Genomic DNA, 20,661 nt, shown 5'->3' on the forward strand with positions numbered 1-20,661 from the left:
TCTCTCTCTCTCTCTCTCTCTCTCTCTCTCTCTCTGTTGTTGTTTGTTTTTGAGATAGGGTTTCTCTGTGTAACAGTCCTGGCTGTCTTTGAACTTGGTTTGTAGACCAGACTTGCCTCAAACTCACAGAGACCCACCTGCCACTGCCTCTGGAGTGCTGGAATTAAAATTGTGCACCACCAGCGCCCTGCTTAAATGCTTTCTTTCATAAGTGGCCTTTATCACACAAGGTGTCTCTTCACAGCAATGGAACAGTAACTAAGACAGCATCTTTGGAGCCTGGGTCGTCCTTGCCATCTGGGTGGCGAGAGACTCCAGGGTACTGTCCTCCAACAGGCTTACAGCCACCCTTCCTACCACTGGCCCGAGCAAAGAGGCAAGGAGTTCAGTGTTCTGTTGTCTTAGCCACACAGGGAGGGCAGTGTACAAGGCTTTCTCCTAAGCTAAGAACCAGAGCTGGCCCTGAGGGACAGGATTAGGGAGCCATACCACGGATTACTGTGGCTGTGTGGGTCAGCTGCCATCTTGTCAATCTGTATGGGACCTCTCTCTGCAGTGTCAACTATGCCCAGCAGTTCTCAGAGTGTTAAGTTAGTTAAGTTAGTAAGGAAGGAATTTTGAGATATGTTCTTACTATGGCTGACCTGGCTGACCTGGCTCACTGACCCCCCTTTTGTTTTTTACCAGACAGGATATGCCTTGGCCTTGAACTCACGTAGATCTGCCTGTCTCTGCCTCCAGAATATTCAGATTAGAAGCTCTTTATTTTGTTTCCTTAGAAATGAAATTTTCATGCAGCAAAATCTACAAAAGATACTTTCTTGTATTTATTTCCTACGGCACTGTCATCTTTCAAAAGGTCTTTTTTTTAAATCCCAAGTTTGTAAAGAAAAAAAAAATTTTTTTTCTCTCTTAGTATAAAGCAAGCTTTGAAGAAGAAAATATTTCTGGCATTTAGTTACACATCTACAGAACTATTGGCCTGCCCTCAAATCTCTATTAGGCACCAAAATTAGGAAATCTGTGGATTCCTCATAGGTCCATCTGGAGCCACTCCCTCCAAGACCACTCTGGGAGGGCTAACATGGAAGGTGAGGAGAAAGAGAAAGTCTGGCTTGACTAAGGAAATCTTCCTGACTCAGACATCCCAGCTGCCAGGGCTCTGCCTGGTGATACAGGAAGGGGAGGTGAGTGAAGGGCCAGCTTTCCCTTCTGAGCCTCAGAGGAGGTCTCATTTCTCATTAGGATTCAGCAGTTAAGCTAGGTCACTGGTGGGGTGTGTGTGTGTGTGTGTGTGTGTGTGTGTGTGTGTGTGTGTGTGTGTGTGTGTTGGGGGTGGAGGGTAGAGGGTGGTAGAGGGTGGGGCATTGGGCACCACACCTGAGCCAGTTGGTGAGCTTCCTAGGGATTTAAGTTCAGTTTTCACTGAACCTACGCCCCACCTGGCATGCTGAGAACTGGCTGTCTTGTACTCAAGGCAGTGGGAGGTCTTGACAGGCACTTCCCTGTCCATCTCCTGGAGGCTCCGAGGCAGGATGCTGCCCATCCTGAGAGGCACACAGAGGTAAGGTGGCTCTGGGTGGCCAGCTTAGGGGGGCACTTGCCTTCCTTCTAGAATAGTTCAAGAAGCTGACAAAACATGTTGTCAATATTTGTCTTTGAAAGGAAGTTGGCTTGGATTTGGGGAATTAGTGCTCATGTTTCTTTGAAATCAATCTCTTTAGATTTCCTTTCAGCCTCTTAATGTTTGTGATGTTGAGGATTAACCCAGGGATTTGCCCTTCAGTCTGTGGCTGAAGCAAGCACTCAACCATAGAATTATACCTCAAGCCCAATTTCATTTGGGACAGGAGAGCCTTTTGGAGTTTGGGAAGCCCACAAGAAAAGTTCCACCCCAGCAGAGGTATCGGAATTTCCTGGATTATTTGGGCTGAAGATTTTTGGTGGGGGCACTGGGATCAGGGACTTACTGGCCTGGTTCAGTGACTTTGGTCCTGCCCTGTGACGGGGTCCTTGTTTTTATAAGAATGTCTGGGCTCTGAGGCCCTGACAGACTTGTCCTTGTTCACAGCCATAGAGAGAAGGTTGGCCTCTGCCCTGAATTATTTACCCTTCCTTTCTCATGGATATTGTGGGAGTATTGTAAAGAATAGTTAGGCTCGGAGGTTTCCTGGTTAGTGCCAGTTAAGGCACCAACCTCTGTAAACTCCAGGACCGCCCTTAGCTTAGGGGCATTCCACACCAGCCAGGTTCCTGTTGTCTCTTGGGCCCCTAGTCTGATGCTGAAAACCTGTGCTTTAGAGCGTTGAGCTCAAGAGAAGTCTCTCTCAGGGACAGAGCTGTCCATGGGGGATGGGGGTCTGTGTGACCTCGTGAGCGGTTTCCATGGGAGGCCGATGTGGGCATGGATTCTGTGTGTCCCTGTGGTCAGCTGTCACTTAAGGCCAGATATTGTATCCCAGTCTGGAGGCTGGCTTTGCAGAGGAGTGGGTACAGTAAGAAAGCTTAGGTATAGTTTGCTGGTGTCTACCATGTTGGCCAAAGAGGTTGGGCGAGGTAAGAACTGAGGCTGAGTGTGGTGGCATATGTCTGATGTGTGACAACTTTTCCCTGGGGAGACAAAACTTACATTATCTACTCACCCCAGATAGGGAACCCAAGGGAAACCAAAGCACAGATACCGCTAAAGTCCAATTTGGTGAAGAATGAGTTTTATTGGGGTTACTAACAGGAGTGTGGGTGAGAGGTCACCAAAGCCCATCCCAGAGCATGGGTGACAGCTCGCAGAGCTGGGGACCTGGAGCACACTGTGCAACCTCCAGGCAGCTCAGCAGGTTGGAGACTATCCTTTCCAGGTGCCTCAGTTGATCCAAACCTCTTCTAGGTAGTTATTCTGGTCTCCGTCTTTTTTTTTTTTTTTTTTTTTTTTGAGAGAGAGGCTCTGTATAGGTCTGGCTGTCTTGGAACTCACTTTGTAGACCAGGCTGGCCTCGAACTCAGAAATCCACCTGCCTCTGCCTCCGGAGTGCTGGGATTAAAGGCGTGTGCCACCACACCCGTCTGGTCTCAGTCTTAAAGATCGAGGGATATTCTCATCTTTTATTGCTTACTCTGGAGGTGGGGTGGTGGTGTCTATTGAATCTGCTCAATTTCAGGGACTTCTGAAGGCATTCTGAGTTGTTTACCTGCCAGAAGAAGGAGCTTCCCACAAGATGGCATGTTTTATTCTCCAGAGGAAGCCTTTACAGGACAATGCCTTTAATCCCAGCACTGAGGCCGCATAAGCAGGTAGATCTCTTGTGAATTCAAAGCTAGCCACAGTTATGTGTGAGATCCCGTTTCAATAATTAGACAGCCAAGCAAATAAATAAGTGAAATTACCAGCTGATTCTGGTGGTGTATACCTTTAATCCCAGCACCGGGGAGGCAGAAGTAGACAGAGCGCTCTGATTTTGAAAGCAGCCTGGACTACATAGCAACTGTAACCCAACTTTTGGCTGCTTAGTTGGCTCTTCTTTCTTCCACCCTTCTCTGCCCTTATTGCACCCTTTCAACCCCCTGCCACTAGATAGGAGAGAAAAAGGAATAGAGGGGAATGGGTGGTTGTCGCGCCCACCTCGCCAGCAAGGAAGACACAACACAGGAACTCTTCCTTAAGCAGTTTATTAGGGAAATTTGAATAATCCTCTGACCTTTCTGACTGACTGATTCTTCTGTCCCCCGGGGAACGCCAGTCCCACACTTAAGTACTCTCAACCACACCAATCCCAGGGAGCCACGTGGGCAAAGCGGATAGGTACCCGCACAGGGAAGCAAGCCAGATCGTAAGCCTTAGTTGTTTGCTCCAGAGAGCGCTCGGGATGGTGGAAGGCGGAAGCCAGCGCCATCTTTAAGGTGGGGCACACGCAGCTCTCCACCGGTGGTGGTGGATGTATTAGACTACTTTCTGCTGATCAGGACATTGAATTCCTTGGCGCAAGTTTGATATTCGAGGTCAGGATGTCTAAATTTCTTCATGCTTCTTCCTTACGTATGACTACTTAACAAACTACAGACAACCTCTCAGGGGACCCTAGCATGTATATAACCTCTGGAAAGTCCCAGAATTCCAAATGTCACACAGTTGCTGAAACTATCTGCAGCTGGCAAAACCATGCCTCTGGTAGTCAGCTGCTGTGGACAATCCGAAGCTGCCCTGCATCCCACACCTGGGGTTAAAAGAAAACGTTCTTATAATAATTCTATGTCTTTTTAGGGATTTATTTATTTAATGTATATGAGTATACTGTAGCTGTCTTCAGGCACACCAGAAGAGGGTCTAGGATCCCATGACAGATGGTTGTGAGCCATCGTGAGGTTTCTGGGAATTGAACTCAGAACCCCTGGAAGAACAGTCAGTGCTCTTAACTGCTGAGCCATCTCCAAAATTCTCATCATAAACAATTTTCAGGACAACCAGAGCTGCAGAGAGATTGTCTCAAAAGTAAAAACAAACAAGCAAACAAACAAACATGAAGGGAGGGAGAGAAGGAGGGAGGGAGGGAGGAAGGAAGGAAGGAAGGAAGGAAGGAAGAAAGGAAGGAAGGACCGAGGCCAGTTTTCTGCCCATGGGAGAGCTCCATTGTTGACTGGTCTCTTATCTTTTATGGGGCATATTGGCTGGACACTGCCTGGGAAGGGCTCTTTCTGTCAGGAATCCTAAAACAATAAAAGCCCGCCTCATGATTCAGTCAGGTCCTGGCCAGTTCCTGATCAGATGGTCTACTCTTTTGCTTGTAGAGGTCACCTGACATATTGTAGCCCTGTGTCCACAGAACCTGGCTGGCTGTGAGCTAGGTCACTCCTCCACCAGGGTGCTGCCATGTCTGGGGAATGGGAGGAGACATGGAAGAGAGGGTGGCGTAGAATTCTTTGTGACAAGAATGGCAATCTGAGGAGTTTCCCTGTTGTTTTTGGACCAACCACCCTTTGCAAGAAACTTAACAGAAAGAGGGTTTCAGAAACGGTTAGTACTGTATATCATCTGCCTGCCATCTTTTGGAGAGCTAGCACATGAAACTCTCTGATCCGGGCACGGCTGTCCCTCTGGATCACTGGCTGGCTAGAGATACTTGCTCGGGGGTTTCCAGGTGGTTCCTAAGTTAGACTCACCTCCTATATGAGTAGGTATAGGTCAAGTTACCCATTGACTAGCATGGCAGGAGGCCACAGGGCTGACAGTTTGCCCCCTAGGACTGTACCCGATAAGTGGATAAGTGGAGGGTGGAGGAGAGGTGCCACTTGGGGGGAGCAGAGGTGTGGGCACGTGGGAAGGAGCATGGCGCATACATTCTCACAAGTAGCTTTGCTTCCTGCCTGCTTTCTGGGTCTCTCAGTCGGGGTAAGGTTTACTACCAGAGTTTCTAGGTGGTCCAGATTGGAAGAATGGTACGAGTTTTCTAATATTCCCAGGACCACGAACCGTTGGCTGCTACCAGGAATACTCTTTGCTGCACAGTGCTTGGCCATCAGCAGGAGCTGCACTTGCCAGACAGGTGCAGTGACTACTGTTTCTCTCTAAATTATGTTGGGATCTATGAGAGTTGTGGCCTCAGCTTTTCCCAGATTCTGCAGTAAAGGCTGGGTGGGGTGGGGTGGGGTAGGACCAGGTGCTTGGGTAAAGACACTTGACAGTTACGCCTGGGGCCATTCGTCAGAAAGTGTCGTTTTTTCTTGGTAGCTCACAAGAGCCTGACAGCTACACTGGGGAAGGGAACTGGAAAATTCTGGGGACTGCTTCCACCAGGAAGCAAACACTCTACCTGCCTCCCTCTTCTGCCCTGGCTAACGTGTATTACTTGACTTGAGCTTAGAAGCAGATAGGGTGACATCTCTGATGTCCAGATGGGCTCTGTACCTTTCTTGGTAGTTGATAACTGGGTCACAGGATCCCTTTAGACTTGTACCTCTGACCATTTGAAGCAGAGCAGGGGTGGGTTTCATGGTTCCCATTCCCAAATCCCCTTCAGCGTGGAAGCCTCTTTATTGTGGGACCTGTGTGAATCACTCAAGGTATGGAAGAAGTGGAGTTGGAGGGTTTGAATGGCTATCAGGGGACCAGGTTCTAGGCAAAGACCCTAGGTTATGACCTCCATCTAAGGGCAGAATAGACAAAAGCCTGGGACTGCCTGGGCGTGGAAGATTGTGTCCACATTGGGGATGCTTGGGAATCATGGGAAACGTGTCCCTTTACACCCATGTTCTTGACATGCACAGTCCTTGGTCCTTTGACGAGAAGACTCAATAGTACCATTGTCTCCCTGAGGTCATCTAAGATCCAGCTGGTAAATGAGGCAGCCAGCCTCGCAAGTTAACTGGCTCCTTCTATAGAAAAATTAGGGCCTGGCGTGGTGGCACACGCCTTTAATCCCAGCTCTCGGGAGGCAGAGGCAGGTGGATTTCTAAGTTCGAGGCCAGCCTGGTCTACAAAGTGAGTTCCAGGACAACCAGGGCTCTACAGAGAAACCCTGTCTCAAAAAACAAACAAAACAAAACAAAACAAAAAAAACCAAAAAAAAANGGCTCTACAGAGAAACCCTGTCTCAAAAAACAAACAAAACAAAACAAAACAAAAAAAACCAAAAAAAAAAACCCAAAAAAACCAAAAAAACAAAAAAAAAAAAAAAAGAAAGAAAGAAAGAAAGGAAAATTAGGGCCAGCCAAAAAGCTCAGCAGGTGAACTTGCTCGCCGGCCACCCTACCAACTTGAGTTTAGTTCCTAGAGCTCTTGTGGTGGAAGGAGAGAACTGACTCCTGCAAACTGTTCCCTGACCTTTCACATGCATACATGCCATACACACACGAGAAAGCACACATATGTAAAACAAACAAACAAACAAATGTATTGAAACTTTTTTTTTTTTCCCCGAGACAGGGTTTCTCTGTATAGCCCTGGCTGTCCTGGAACTCACTTTGTAGACCAGGCTGGTCTCAAACTCAGAAATCTGCCTGCCTCTGCCTCCCGAGTGCTGGGAGTATTGAAACTTTTAAAGGAAAAACAATTGTTTCTTAAGTTTTAAAGAATGAAGCTGGCTTGTGACTTGCATCCAAAAGCCAGATGTTCTTACTTTATAGATCTATTTAGGGAGATATCCTGATTCCATAGTGTTGGTTTGAGAAGCTGGCAGAAGGCTTGTGAAGGATTTAATAATGTTTGCATCCATCCTGAGAGGATGGCAAAGGGATTCAGAGTGGAAATGTTTTTGTTCTGTTTATTGTTTTTGTTGTTGTTGTTGCTAGTTTTTTTTTTTTTCAGGATGGGGTTTCTCTATGTAGCCCTGGATGTCCTGGAGCTCAGGCTAGCTTCAAACTCACAGATCCGTCTGCTTCTGCCTCCCCAGTGCTGGGATTAAAAGTGTGCACCCCAAAGCTTGGCTCACAGTGCAAAATTTTGAAGTCGATGCTGTGAGAAAGAAGGGAAGAGTCCTTTCTCTTTCTGTATATAAGAATCAAGATTCATTTTTAAAATTCAAGCTTCTGTTTGTCCTCATGCAGAGGGCTGGTCTGGGTGCAGGCAGGGTCTTGGACTATGACTGCCCTGGTCTCCCTGTCCAGGCAGGGAGGAGATAGATGTAGAGGGTTGTGGGCTGTGTTGAATCAGAGGCAAGCTGGTGGGCTTGGTGCTCTTTTCAGCTTGTGCTTTGGGAGCCCTGGACCTTGACTTGGTAATAGGACTGTCCCTGTAAAGGTTCATTCCTAGCAAACCATAAGACAGATGGTTAGTGTGTGCTGAAATTTTATGAATCTGAGAGGAGGCCAGTAAAAGACAGCATGTTTAAGGAAGGATTTTTATGTAGAAGAATAAAAGGATGTCTGGGGAAGAGAAGAAGGTGAGCTGTCCTTTGGCCGTGTTCTGCACTGTTCTTATCAGGTGGGGATGTTATTCTAAGTACAGAAGGCTGTAAACTGTCCAGCCCTGTGCATACACCTCCCCAGGGAGTGCTAAACATAGTGACATGGGGTGGTACCTAGGTTGGTATTGGGAAGACTCATACCCTCTAACTCAATGGCATGTGTTCAGTAGACATTCTACAACATCATTTCTGTCTTCTGGTTTTCCAACCTCTTCTGTGTCAACACTGTTCATCCAGGAGCGAGATCACCCGGAAACTGAGTGTATCTGACCCATTTTAGACCACTGCAGCTGTGATTCCCATTTCTTTCCTTCATTTCATAGGGACTGTGATGCATATTTAATTCCTTCATTCCATAGAGGGACCAAGGCATCTCCTCTGGGGAGCTCCTGAGCTCTTTGTCTATACAGACTTTCAGGGAGTGTGGTGGGGACATGACTGACACACAGCAGAGGTGACATGTCCCATCCTAGCTAGGGTAGAAATTTGAATGGCACTGTGGGGTGGCAGTGGGTAGTGGTGCTACATTAGGGCATGTCTTAGTTAGGGTTGTACTGCTGTGAACAGACACCACGACTGAGGCAACTCTTATAAGGACAACATTTCATTGGGACTGACTTACAGGCTCAGAAGTTCAATCCAGTATCATCAAGGTGGGAACATGGCATCATCCAGGCAGGAGGAGCTGAACATTCTATATCTGAAGTTTCATCTGAAGGCCACTAGGAGAACACTGGCTCCCACATGGTTAAGAGAAAGGTCTCATTGCCCACCCCCACAGTGGCACAGTTCCTCCAACAAGGCCACACCTCCTAATAGTGCCACTCCCTGGGCCAAACATATTCCAACCACCACAGGGATTTTATGATGCATGCTATTGTGGGATTCCCACATGTACACTGGCTTGTGCCTTTGGGGTCTACACTATGATTGGGGAAGATAGGAGACAAATATGACTGGAAGAAGCTCAGTTAGTAGCTGTAGTTTCTGAGTTATACATGTAGGTGCAGCCTCAAGAGGGTTTCAGCCACAGGTGGAGCCCCATCTTTATCCATGCATAAGACCTGGAAGATCTGGCCTTCTTGGAGGAGCAAGCATCCTTAGCCCTCAGACTAGAGTCCCTAATGACTGTTTTCTATCAGAGGTGCCCAGCATTCCTTTAAGACATGGATGAGTCTAGGGCTGGGCCAAGAAAGTGGAAGATGAGCTTGGTGGGTCAGCAAACAGACAAAGACCAGGGATAGGAAGCCAGTGGCAGGCAGGACTCGTGCATTGACCAAAACCTTGTAGTGGCAGCCAAGATTGTTTTTGTGGGATGCTAGGGTCTGGTTGGACTTACTTGGTTGGGAGACAGAGTTTTAGGGGTGAAGAACATCTCATGATTCCCACAGTACAGAAGATTCCCAAGTGCCTTTCCACACACCCACTTAGAACTTTGGCCACTGCGACCCATCAGCCTGGGACATGGGCAGCAGATGTTACTGTTGTAAACAGCTCAGAAAAGGTACTCAGCCTAGAGCCTTGAGTTGGAGCCAGCCAGGATGTGTGTCATCTGTTCCTGTGGCTACTGTCCTAAATGTCCTGGTAGGAAAAGAGCAGAGACTAGCCGGTACCCAGGGCAGCTCTAGCAATGAGCGTTTGGAAGGCGAACATAGATAAGTGTTTTGTCTACAATGGTAACAAAAGCTAGCAAATCTAAGTAAATGCCAGGGAAGCTGGGAGAGAAAACTCAGGTTGACAATATGGTTAGAGGAACCATGTCCTGTGGGATGAGATCCACCACCTCCCTGGGTAGCAGGATAGGCAGGAGCTTAGTAAAGCGCTGCTTCTTTATATCCATGCCAGCCATCCCATTCAGGCCTGTGGAATGTACTGCCTGACTAGCTCCTGCTTTGCATGCAAGTGTAGCCTGGGATGGTTTTGGCCCTGTTCTTCTCCCTCCTTCCTTTCTGATTTATACCAGAAGGTCATTCCCCCCACCCAGGGACAAATCTTTGAGAGGGATGACTGGGGCTGGGAAAATTAAAAAAAAAAAAAAAAAGGCAGGAAAGTTGGGAGTAAGAGGTCTTGTATAAATGGATAGGTTAAGACAAGCAAGTTTATTAAGAAGTACAGCATCTTATTTACCGTTTGTAGGGAGGTAATTAGAGTCAGCAAAAGGCTATCATATATTGGGATGAAGTCAGCAAGAAATAATCAAATCATGCTGTAAAATAGGGAACATTGGATATCTCAAGTGCACCAAGTGCCACAGGCCAGCACAACAGTGACATGGAGACCAAGTACCACAGCCTTCAAGGAGGGGAAAAATCGAGTTCCCAGGATCTGAAACAGAAATTTCCCCAAGGTCCTGCCCTTGGGTCTTCGCAGGCCTTGGCAAACGTGTTCTGGCTTTAGATAAGGGACTAAGTCTCTTCATTAGACAGTCTGGCCCTAAATATTTTCCACCTTCTCCAAACAGAAGTTTAGACCCACAACTGGGCCTCAAGCCATAGGGTATTAGTGGGTTTTCACACAGAGGTAAGAGGAAGTGTTACAGAGCCCCCCCCCAGCTGGTGTTACAGAGCCCCCCTTCTTCCGCCAGCTACCATGGACCTGCTCTGAAAGAATGCATTGGTGGAGAGGTGGCCAGGCTGTCTTGGGATGAGTGATGACACTTGTTTCCTCTGGATGTAGGCACTGTGACCAAGCACACCCTATAGACTCCCAGGTTGAGCATCCAAGACTCACATATTCTTCAGCAAAGGCAAAGGAGGGTATCCAGGCCCAGACAGATGCTCGACAGAGCTCTAAGAGAACTATAATCCTCATCTGTTCAGTTGTCCACTTAAAAAAAAAGATTTATTTATTTCATTTCATTTACATGAGCACAGTGTAGTAGTCCTCAGACACTCCAGAAGTGGGCATTGGATCCCTTTACTGATGGTTATGAGCCGCCATGTGGTTGCTGGGAATTGAACTCGGGACCGACTGGAAAAGCAAGTGACCAGTGCTCTTAATCACTGAGCTATCTCTCCAGTCCCCCGTTTGTCTACTTGTGCACCCTCTGTTCTTATGTCACCTGGTGCATGGGGCACAGTTATCTCAGGAGGAGTTCCAGCCCTTCCCATTATCTATCAAAATGTCCTCTCAGAGCTTATCAGAGAGCTCAAAAAAATCCACTCACGATTATGTTTGTGGGAAATCCAGGAGCCAGTGGGATGCTTGGGAGATGGGGAGCAGATAACTCCTCACAGAGCACTGGCTGCTCACTGGAGAACTGGAGCCACTCACTGCGTTGGTGAATGTAGACTCTCAATCTACAGCAGAGAATGCTCAAGGAGGCAGGAAAACAACCCAAACCCAAGGTTTCCCAGGCCAGGGACTGTAGGGATAATTCTGGAATGCTGGTTTCTTTCAAACAAACAAACAAACAAACAAACACCCTGACAACAACACAGAAATAGTAACAGAATCCCGGTATAAGTGTGAATCCCAGATGTGGCATATGGAGCTGCTTCAGACGGTCAGAGCTGGTGCCTACGTATTTCCTTGTGCCCTAGCAGAGGCATGGTTTTGCCAGCAACAGATAGTTTCTGCGCTTGTGTGATGTTTGAAATTCTTGGAGTTTTTCAAAGGGTATATAAATACTAGGGCCTCATAGGCTGGGTAGGTGGTTGTTGGTCATGGGTGGGGGGGTGGTTCTTGGTGGTTTGTTAGTAGTCCTGCTCCAAGAAGAAACAAGAAGTTAGACTCAGAGATCTTTCTTTGCTCTCTATTTTCTTTTCTCCCCTATGTAGTGATAGGTGTGAAATGGGAGGTGATGGGGAGGGTGGCTAGAGTGTGGGGAAAGTAAGAACATACAAAGTAGCAAAGAGAAGCAAAGAAGAGACAAGGAGGAAATTAGATTCATAGATTTCTCTCTCTCTCCTCTCTCTGTCTTCTTCCTTCCTTCCTTCCTTCCTTCCTTCCTTCCTTCCTTCCTTCCTTCCTTCCTTCCTTCCTTCCTTCTTTCTTTTCCTTCCTTCCCTATCTAGTAATGGGGGACAGGGAACAGGGCGGGGGAATAATGGGTGGGAAAAAGAACTCACAAAGCAGCAAAGGCCAGCTACAAGGAAAACATGGTTTTATTATACTCTACCACAGGTGGAGGGTGCCTGCAGCCAGAGTGGCTGTGCCTCCTGTGCTGGCTCTGTGTCCTGGATTAACCGGGCCTATGCAAAAGGCAGCTGCAGGGTCCCCCCCCCCCCCGGGCAGCTCTGACACCCCATCTTGCTTTTCACCATGGCTTGGCTCGAATCAGGTTCAGATGCACAGCAGCAGCAAATCCCCTGAAAGGCTTCTGCTTTCACTTCAGCAGGTGGAATGCCAGCACACTCTGTCTCAGGATGTCTACTTGCCAGCCAGCTGCCTGACATAGCCCCTCCCACACAGGGAGGCTTAAGCAAGAGCAGCTCCTTTCAGTACTGTGGAAGCTAGAGTCTGTGAGAAAGAAGGGAGTGTGTGTGTGTGTGTGTGTGTGTGTGTGTGTGTGTGTGTGTAAGTGTCCGTGTGTGAATGTGTTCTGTCAGTATGTGAGAGTGAGTGGTGTGTGTATGTGAGCATGTGTGAGTGTGTGCATTCCTGGGGCTGGATCTCTCCAGGGCTTGAAGACAGCACCTCTCTTTGTCCTCACAGGGTGATGTTGGGTGTGGAGAGAAAGCACGCTTGGTGCTTGTTTTCTCATCAGGATCCTAATCCCCAGTGTTTCTGTTAGTGTCCTTAGTAGGACACTATCATATTCCAAGGCCCATTTCAAACTGTTTTCCTATTGGGGGCCGGGGCCTTACCATGGGGCTCAGCACATACGTCTACTCTTCAGTCTTTCCTCTGCAGCTCAGAGGCTTGGGAGGGCTTGTAAGACCCCAGCCCTAGATGCTCCAGGTTCTGAGACAAGCAGGCCTGGATCGCCCTGCTCTGGGCTTACTACCAGTTATCACAGGGCTCCTTGCTGAGCACTTGTGGGACTGTGTATCTAAGTGGCACTAAGCAGGTACTGCCCACAGGTCCTTTCAGGTGGCACTCTTGTTCCTGGTCCTGGCTGTGTTCCTGCTGGTTGTTTTCCTGCATGTGGACTTCAGACTACTTATACCGTAAGTCCTGTGCAGCTGCCTTACGCTCTGGGAGGCCGAGCTCTTCCCCTGCAGCCCCAAGCTTGGTACCAGGACCCCGTCCGGCCTGCTTCATGAGCACAAGTACTCACTCACTTCCCTTCCGAGCTTCAGTGTCTTCTCTGGGAGAGGGTGGTGAGCTATGCTTGTCCTGGGCCTGTCTCTTGTAGTGACAGGCCCACTGGGAAGGCTGCTGAGGGGACACTGGGGAGCAGGTCTGTCCTGTCCAGCCTGGACTGGGAAGGGAACTGAGAAGAAAGAGGTCTACAGTAGGAGCCTTGGGAAGGCTACCTTCTGGCCTACAAAGATGGCCTGGCTTCTAGCATGGCTTCCAGGTGGTGAGGTCATGACTGGGCCCCATTGTCACCAGACTCCAAACATTCTCTCCACCTGCCTGCCAAGACTACATCATCCAGGGGATGGCCGTCTATGCATAACCAACTGCCTCCCAGGCCAGCGTTTTCTCCAGGATTCTGGGAGCGTCTGCTTCTTCTCCTTCATGCCTCCCCTGGTTGAGTTTGTACGAGGGGTAAACTGTCCTCTGAGAAAATGCAGTGTCCCAAGGTCCTCTGGATCCTGCTGTCAGCATCCTTGCTAACTTTGCAGGCTTACATTAAGACAGGCATATGCCTGGTGATCCAGGTCCTCCAAGTCGATCCCAGTGTGTCTTAGACTGACTGACCTTGGCTGAGGTCACAGAGCCACTGCCACACAGGGTTCGCTGGGAGCCAGACAGCAGATTTTGGAACATAGGGGGGATTCTTGGGGTCTGAGGTATCCCATGGCTGGCATGGGAACAGAAAGTACAGATGTGGAGAACATCTTGCTACGAGGGGAAATTGTATCTGTCACAGAGAATCCCCCTGGACCAAAAGATTACAGAGTGGCAAGGCTGGACTGGGTACGCAGCACTTGTAGGTGGTGAGAGGAAATGGAATAAGAACCCCATGTTAAGGGGTACTCTTTGAGGGGTGCTGTTGAAGGCTTGTGGCTCTATTACTAATGATGATGCGCTTCCTGTACTCATCCGTTCAGGGACAAGGTCCAGGAACCACCGGTCACAAACATCATGTTCCTCAAGACACACAAGACAGCCAGCAGTACAATACTCAACATCCTCTACCGCTTCTCAGAGTCTCACAACCTATCCACAGCGCTGCCGGAGGGCTCTAGAGTCCATCTGGGTTACCCCTGGCTTTTTGTGACACGGTATGTGGAGGGCCTGAAGCAGGACAGCCGCCTGCAGCATCACTTCAACATCATGTGCAACCACCTTCGGTTCAATTTTCCTGAGGTGCGAAATGCGGAGGCGGGGGTGGGGGCGGGGGGGGGGGGGGGGGGGGGAAGGGGTGGGGCTAGGGCTGCCTTGCTTGGACCTGTGGGTGTAACTATGGGGCTCCCAGGGGTGGGGTTGGCGTGGGGTATCCTTTAGACCCTGCCATCTCACTCTCTTTAGGCTGCCAGTGGCCTGTAATTGCTCTTGGCATGAGACACATACCCCAAGGTTTTCTTCCTGAGGGCATCCCAACACTCTCTCACATCTCTGAATTTCTGATTCTGGAAGAACATATTGGGCTTTTGTCGCTCCCTCAACCTTGGCACTTGCTCCCTTGGTGTACGAATGAGGCTTCAACTCTGTTGAGGGAGCTGGGACAGGTGGGAGGTGAGGCTTCGTGGGCAGCTGTGTGCAGTCCATCCAACACGGGACCCTCAGCATCTTTAGTCCCACCTACTTCTTCTCCAATCAGGTGCAGAAAGTCATGCCGAGTGACACTTTCTACTTCTCCATCCTCCGTAACCCGGTTTTCCAGCTGGAGTCCTCCTTCATCTACTATAAGGACTATGCACCTGCCTTCCAGAGAGCCAAGAGCCTGGATGAATTCCTGGCAGATCCGTGGAAGTACTACAACGCCAGTGTGGGCCTGAAAAATGTCTATGCGAAAAATAACATGTGGTTTGATTTTGGCTTTGACAACAACGCCCCAGCTGACATGGACTATGTTCGCAAGTGCCTTGCGGAGGTGGAGCAGAGATTCCACCTGGTGCTCATAGCAGACTACTTTGATGAGTCTATGGTGCTGCTGCGCAGAAGGCTGCGCTGGCAGCTGGATGATGTCGTATCCTTCAAGCTGAACATGCGCAGCCAGAGTACAGTCTCCCACCTGACGCCCAAGAGCCAGGAACGTGTCCAGCACTGGAGTGCGTTGGACTGGCGACTCTACCAGCATTTCAATCGCACATTTTGGACCCAGCTGCACGCGGAGCTAAGCCCAAGCCAGCTCACAGAAGAGCTGGAACAGCTGCGGGAGAGGCAGCGGGAGCTCACCACCCTGTGTCTTCAGGATCCAGAGCCCAAGAACCTGACACACATAGATGACCGGAATCTGCGCCCTTACCAGAGTGGAAAGGCTAAAATTCTGGGCTACAACCTTAGGCGTGGTCTGGACACCATCACACTTCATATCTGTCAGAGGATGGCAATGCCCGAGCTCCAGCACATGGCCCATATGTACTCGCTGCAGTTTCCCAACAAGACTCCCAAGGATATCCCATTCATGAAAAAGTAGGGGCTTGGCTAAGTGACCCTTTCTTCCCAGTCTACCTTTCCAAAGTGAGACCTGTGAAGAGACCCATCCATCTCCATCTCTGGGGAGAGGGCCTTACACCTAAGACAACAGACACAGATGTTCCATAGCTGAATCCACCCATTGTAGAGACATGGACAGGCAAGAATGCTAATGCCCTTAAATTATCTGTTCATGGAGACAGTCTAAGTAGCCCACCAGGTGACCGTCAGCCCAGGGGAGCGCCGGAGCCTAGGCAGCGGGCCTGTGGATCCAGGAAGAGACCTAGAACATTGCCCTGGGATTTTTCTAGCCACATGGATTCAGCACCAGTGACAATGACATTCCAGTATAGGGTACAGAGTCTCAGAGGTGGGTCAGGAGAGGCGGGATGAGGAGGCAGCCTTCCATTTTATGAAGAACAGTGCAGACTGAGAGTTGTGAACGTTGTTGGTTAGCCTGAGCACAGACACAGTCCGCTTTTTAGCTTCCTGTTGAACAATCCTGAAGGAGAAAGTGCCTGACTTGCCAAAGGTTCTCTGAGGGGCTCAGGTACCTTTGCTTGCCGTGAAACCATGTTGTATATAACATCAGGGATCATCTTTTGCATGCCTCTCTTAGTCATTCATGGAGAGATACTAAGTACCTAGCACCCAGCTCTCAGGACGAGGTACCTGGTTCCCTGGGGGTACTAAAACTGGGTGCCTGAGGTGTTGGGAAAGAAGCCACAGTCACATACTCAGCCTAGACACTCTGCCTGAGCCTTGCAGAGTTTTGGTGAAGGCTTTTCTTCTGTGTCCAAGGCCCCAGAAAAGACAGGCCACGCTCCTTTGGAGTATTGTCAAGGAAAAAATGAATTGTCGGTAAGTTTAGAGATGGTACAATGAGTTCATCAATCCAAAAGAACACTGCAAATTGAAAATTGACTCTCCCAAACTGAACAGAGATGTTCAGAATGCCAGGGATGCTGGCTCAGACCTTTAATCTTAGCACTGGGGAGGTAGAGGCAAACAGATCTCTGAGTTCAAGGCCAGCCTGGACTCCACAGTTAGTTCCAGGACAACCAGGCTACAAAGCAAGAACCTATCTCAAAACAAAACAGAAAACCACAAACAAACAAGCTAAAAGACCAACCAAACAAAAATACAAATTACTGAATTTAGACAAAATTACTCTTAATAAACTTGAGTCCTCTGGAAGAGAAGTGAAAGAAAAAGACCCCAAAGACCATGTTCTCAGATCAAGTTCTCAGCATGAAGATTTATTTGCCCTAGAGGGACAGAAGATATGGATAATGGACAAAGAGAGGAGGGTTAGGGGTATCTGTCCCAGAATGGGACATAGGACTGTCTCTGGATAGAGAGAAGACAGATGTGGCCCATAGGAAAATGGATGGCAGTTGGGGATTAAGGGGAAACCACGTGTTAGGATGAGGTATTTAATTTTAATTGGGCATGTTAATTAGGCGAACCAAAGGGGGCTTTTGATCGCTGGACTTCAGTACTTTGATAGCTGGACCTTGGTAGTTAGCCTCAGGAGGAGGAAGTGGGAAATGACCTTGGTGGCTAGCTTTAGGGGTGTTAGCAGGGCAGAGAGGATGCAGAAGATCAAGGCCTGCCAGAGCTGTGCTCACCTTGCTGGAGCTGACCAGAGTCCCTTCATGAAGAAGTTTTCTTAGCTCTGACTATGTCTCCAGCTCCTTAGTTAGAACTTTTCATTCTTAGTATCCTTAATCTTTTTCTTTTTCTTTTTCTTTTTCTTTTTGTCAGTTCTGGGGGTTGAACCCAGGACCTCAAGTGTGCTAGGCAAGTGACCTAACACTGAGCTGTGATCCCAACCCTGAAACCTTCATTTCTAGGAAAGACTCAGGAACAAAGAAAGATCCAGTTGTCACACACCATCACACAGGGCAATTAAATTGTCTCTGTCTCTCACCCACACACATTGAACATTTGACGTTGCCTCCTATAATTAGGCGAGCCAAAGGGGCTCTTTAATAGGGCTTCTATTACCTCTAACCCTCCTGTCTTTGTGTGTGAGTGTGTGTGTGTGTGTGTGTGTGTGTGTGTGTGTGTGTGTGTGAGAGAGAGAGAGAGAGAGAGAGAGAGAGAGAGAGAGAGAGAGAGAGAGANGAGAGAGAGAGAGAGAGAGAGAGAGAGAGAGAGAGAGAGAGAGAGAAATTCTTGAAAACAATTGGTTTCTTTTACACATGCTTTTTTCTCAGGAAAACTTAGAACATAAGATGCTGAGTACTTGAATTACACTTAGCAACTGATTTTTGTTCCTTCTTAAGATTTATCTATTTTTATTTAAATGAGTACACTGTCGCTGTCTTCAGACAAACCACAAGAGGGCATCAGATCCCATTACAGATGGTTGTGAGCCACCATGTGGTTGCTGGAAATTGAACTCAGGACCTCTGATCAGTGCTCATAACGACTGAGCCATTTCTCCAGCTCCAGAGTATCGTGTTTGTTTGTTTGTTTGTTTGTTTGTTTGTTTGTTTTAAGGGGCTAGCCCTGGGAGTTTGACCACTCTAACATGGGTAGGAGGGTATACCTGGAGTAATGGAGATGGAGTGTGGCAGGGTGCATGGTGGCAAATTCTCAATTAGTAAAAATATTATATTGGGGAAAGAAACCTAGATTGATTATTGATTAGTTTCTCCCCATATTTGCAATTATTTATACTCCACAAACAATTTATACTTAGAGTATTAAAATAAAACCATTAACTTCATTGGAGTAGCTACTTCTATTTTTTTTTTTTCTCTTTTAGCACAGAAGGCAGTGTCTCACTGTGTATCCCTGGCTGGTCTAGAACTCACTATATAGATTGAACTGGCCTCCAACTCACACAGATCCACATGTGTCTGCCTTCCAGGTGCTGGGATCAAATGCATGTGCCACTTCCTTTAATGTTTTTTTTAAAACAAAATTGTCTTTTCCATACATATATATGTATGGAAAAGATATATATATCTGTATAGCCCTGGCTGTCCTGGAAGTTGCTCTGTAGATCAGAATCCCTTTAAACTCAGAGATCCAGTTGCCTAGTTTGTGTCACCACTGCTGGCTCATAACGAAATCTTATTGATCAGTAGGAATTACCATTAGTATTGTTTATTTCCCTTTTATTAGGAGAATACAAATATTTATAATTCCAGCTAATAATACTATAGGATACCTTAAACATTTATTTAATCAAGAAACATCTGCTTTTGAAGGAATAAAATATCAAAATGTTATTTTGGGCAACGGATACCTTTTGTACAATTTGATTAAGAAGAATTAACTTAAGGATGTTAGATTTCTGTATGACTTGGCTGTTTGCTGTTGTTATTGCTATGGTGGAACACTGGTTGAGCTTTTTGGAGGGAGGGCTTGTTTGCCTTAAGCTTCCACGTCACAGACTTCACTACGGGCAGCTTGAAGCACAAACCATAGAGGTCTTTTGCCTTTGTCTTTGATTTTGTTTTTCCTAACATGCTTCATTACTTCTCTTATACAACCCTGGGCTCACTTCCTAAAGTTGGTAGCACCCACAGTGAACCTGTCCCTTCTATATCAGTCAAGGTGATTGTCTTATGTTGTTGAGAAATACCCAAATGATTCAGTCACTCATGTATGAAGTAAATGGCTTAATGTCAAACCATTTACTAATGTGGGAAAAGCTCATGGAAAGAACCTATCATTTGGTTAATCCACTAGACTAATACATACTACAACCAGATAAATCCCAGTCACAGCAACAATGCTCTTGTTGCTTCTCAGAATACTTTCCTGAAGTCTCTGTTGTGATGGTTGGAAGCAAAATAGGTCTGACAAATGGTTGTGGGTTGCCTTTCCAAGTGAAGATTGGAGGAGGAGGTGGGGGAGGGAACCAGGAAGGTAGATCACTTTTCATTTTACAATCTCCTGTAGTTTTTGAACTTTGAAATTAAATTTGTATGTTTTAATTGAAACACAACTTTTGGTTGATAAACCTAAAGGAAAGAAAATCATTTCTAGGAGTTGATCTCACAGCAGGTAAAGTGTACTACAAGACAATTTTCTTTAGCTGGAGGAACCTAGCCACAGGAGGGACAAACTAGGGCAAAGCCCGTGCCAGACACTCCCAGCAAAGAGAATCTCTGCCTAAATACTTTGAATTCCCAGGCAGGGCTCGTGGGATTTCCTTTGATTTGGGGAGACAGACAAGATTCTAAAGCCTGAAAAGATGGTTCCCCTTTCCAGGGCTTCTGTTGGATGTGTTACGATCTTTTTGTTAAAGATGGTACAGTGGGAGACACAGCCCATACTCTCCTCTAGTGGCATCCGGAGGAGTTCTCTGACTCCTTAGGAAGCTCCCCTCAGGGAAAAAGCAGAATTGTTGTCCCCACAGAAAGGCCAATCTGAAGGAGATCTGGAGTTATAAGGGAGAGCGTTTAGCATAGTGTGAATGGAAGTTCCACCAGAAAGGAGAAGCCACACCCTCCCTCAGTTGAGCCTTCTGTGGTGCGGAGAAGACAAGGATCATTGATAGTGGAGGGGCTGGGATATTGTGGCTTCAGAGCCTCCTCACAATCCATCCCGCCTTCGTTAGCTTCCTTATTACCCATCTCTGCCTGATCTAACCCTGATTAACAGATAAGGCCTTTGGAATGTTTTAACAGACCCTTAGCTTTCACCAGCTCCAAGTGTCCTCCAACAGCATCCCGGGCCTAGAAGAGCTCTCCCCACTTTGCTCTAACTTGCCTACCTCGTGTGTCTATGGATGTATTTGAGAATCGCATTAATTTATGACCATTCTTTGGTACTGTCACTTTAATTTTTTTTTTTTTTATCAAACTATTATTATGTTGTAACATGGAGATTGGGGTGCCCTAAATCTGGGCGTTTCAGGCAGGGCCACTCATATTTGCCTACAGAATAAACTATGTATTTCGAAAACGTTTTATAAGTGTTTTGCCTGATGTGAATGTCTGGTCATCCCTGTGTACCTGGTATGTGAGGTCAGAAGATGATGTGGGATCCCTTGACCGGGAGTCATATAGGTGGCTGTGAGCTGCTATATGGGTGCCCTCGGGGCACTCTG

General features: G+C 47.5%; 1 protein-coding gene across 1 annotated transcript; it reads left to right on the forward strand.

Annotated features, from left to right (window-relative positions):
• Positions 1-1,513: 1,513 nt before the first annotated feature.
• Gal3st2 (galactose-3-O-sulfotransferase 2) lies at positions 1,514-16,058 on the forward strand. The gene is made up of 4 exons (XM_021199283.2): positions 1,514-1,564; positions 12,917-13,003; positions 14,057-14,315; positions 14,770-16,058. The coding sequence occupies exons 1-4, from the start codon at positions 1,536-1,538 to the stop codon at positions 15,586-15,588; spliced, it is 1,194 nt and encodes a 397-aa protein (XP_021054942.1). The 5' UTR covers positions 1,514-1,535; the 3' UTR covers positions 15,589-16,058.
• Positions 16,059-20,661: the final 4,603 nt, after the last annotated feature.

The sequence above is a fragment of the Mus pahari genome, chromosome 5, assembly GCF_900095145.1.
Source record: "Mus pahari chromosome 5, PAHARI_EIJ_v1.1, whole genome shotgun sequence".
Taxonomy (NCBI): Eukaryota; Metazoa; Chordata; class Mammalia; order Rodentia; family Muridae; genus Mus; species Mus pahari.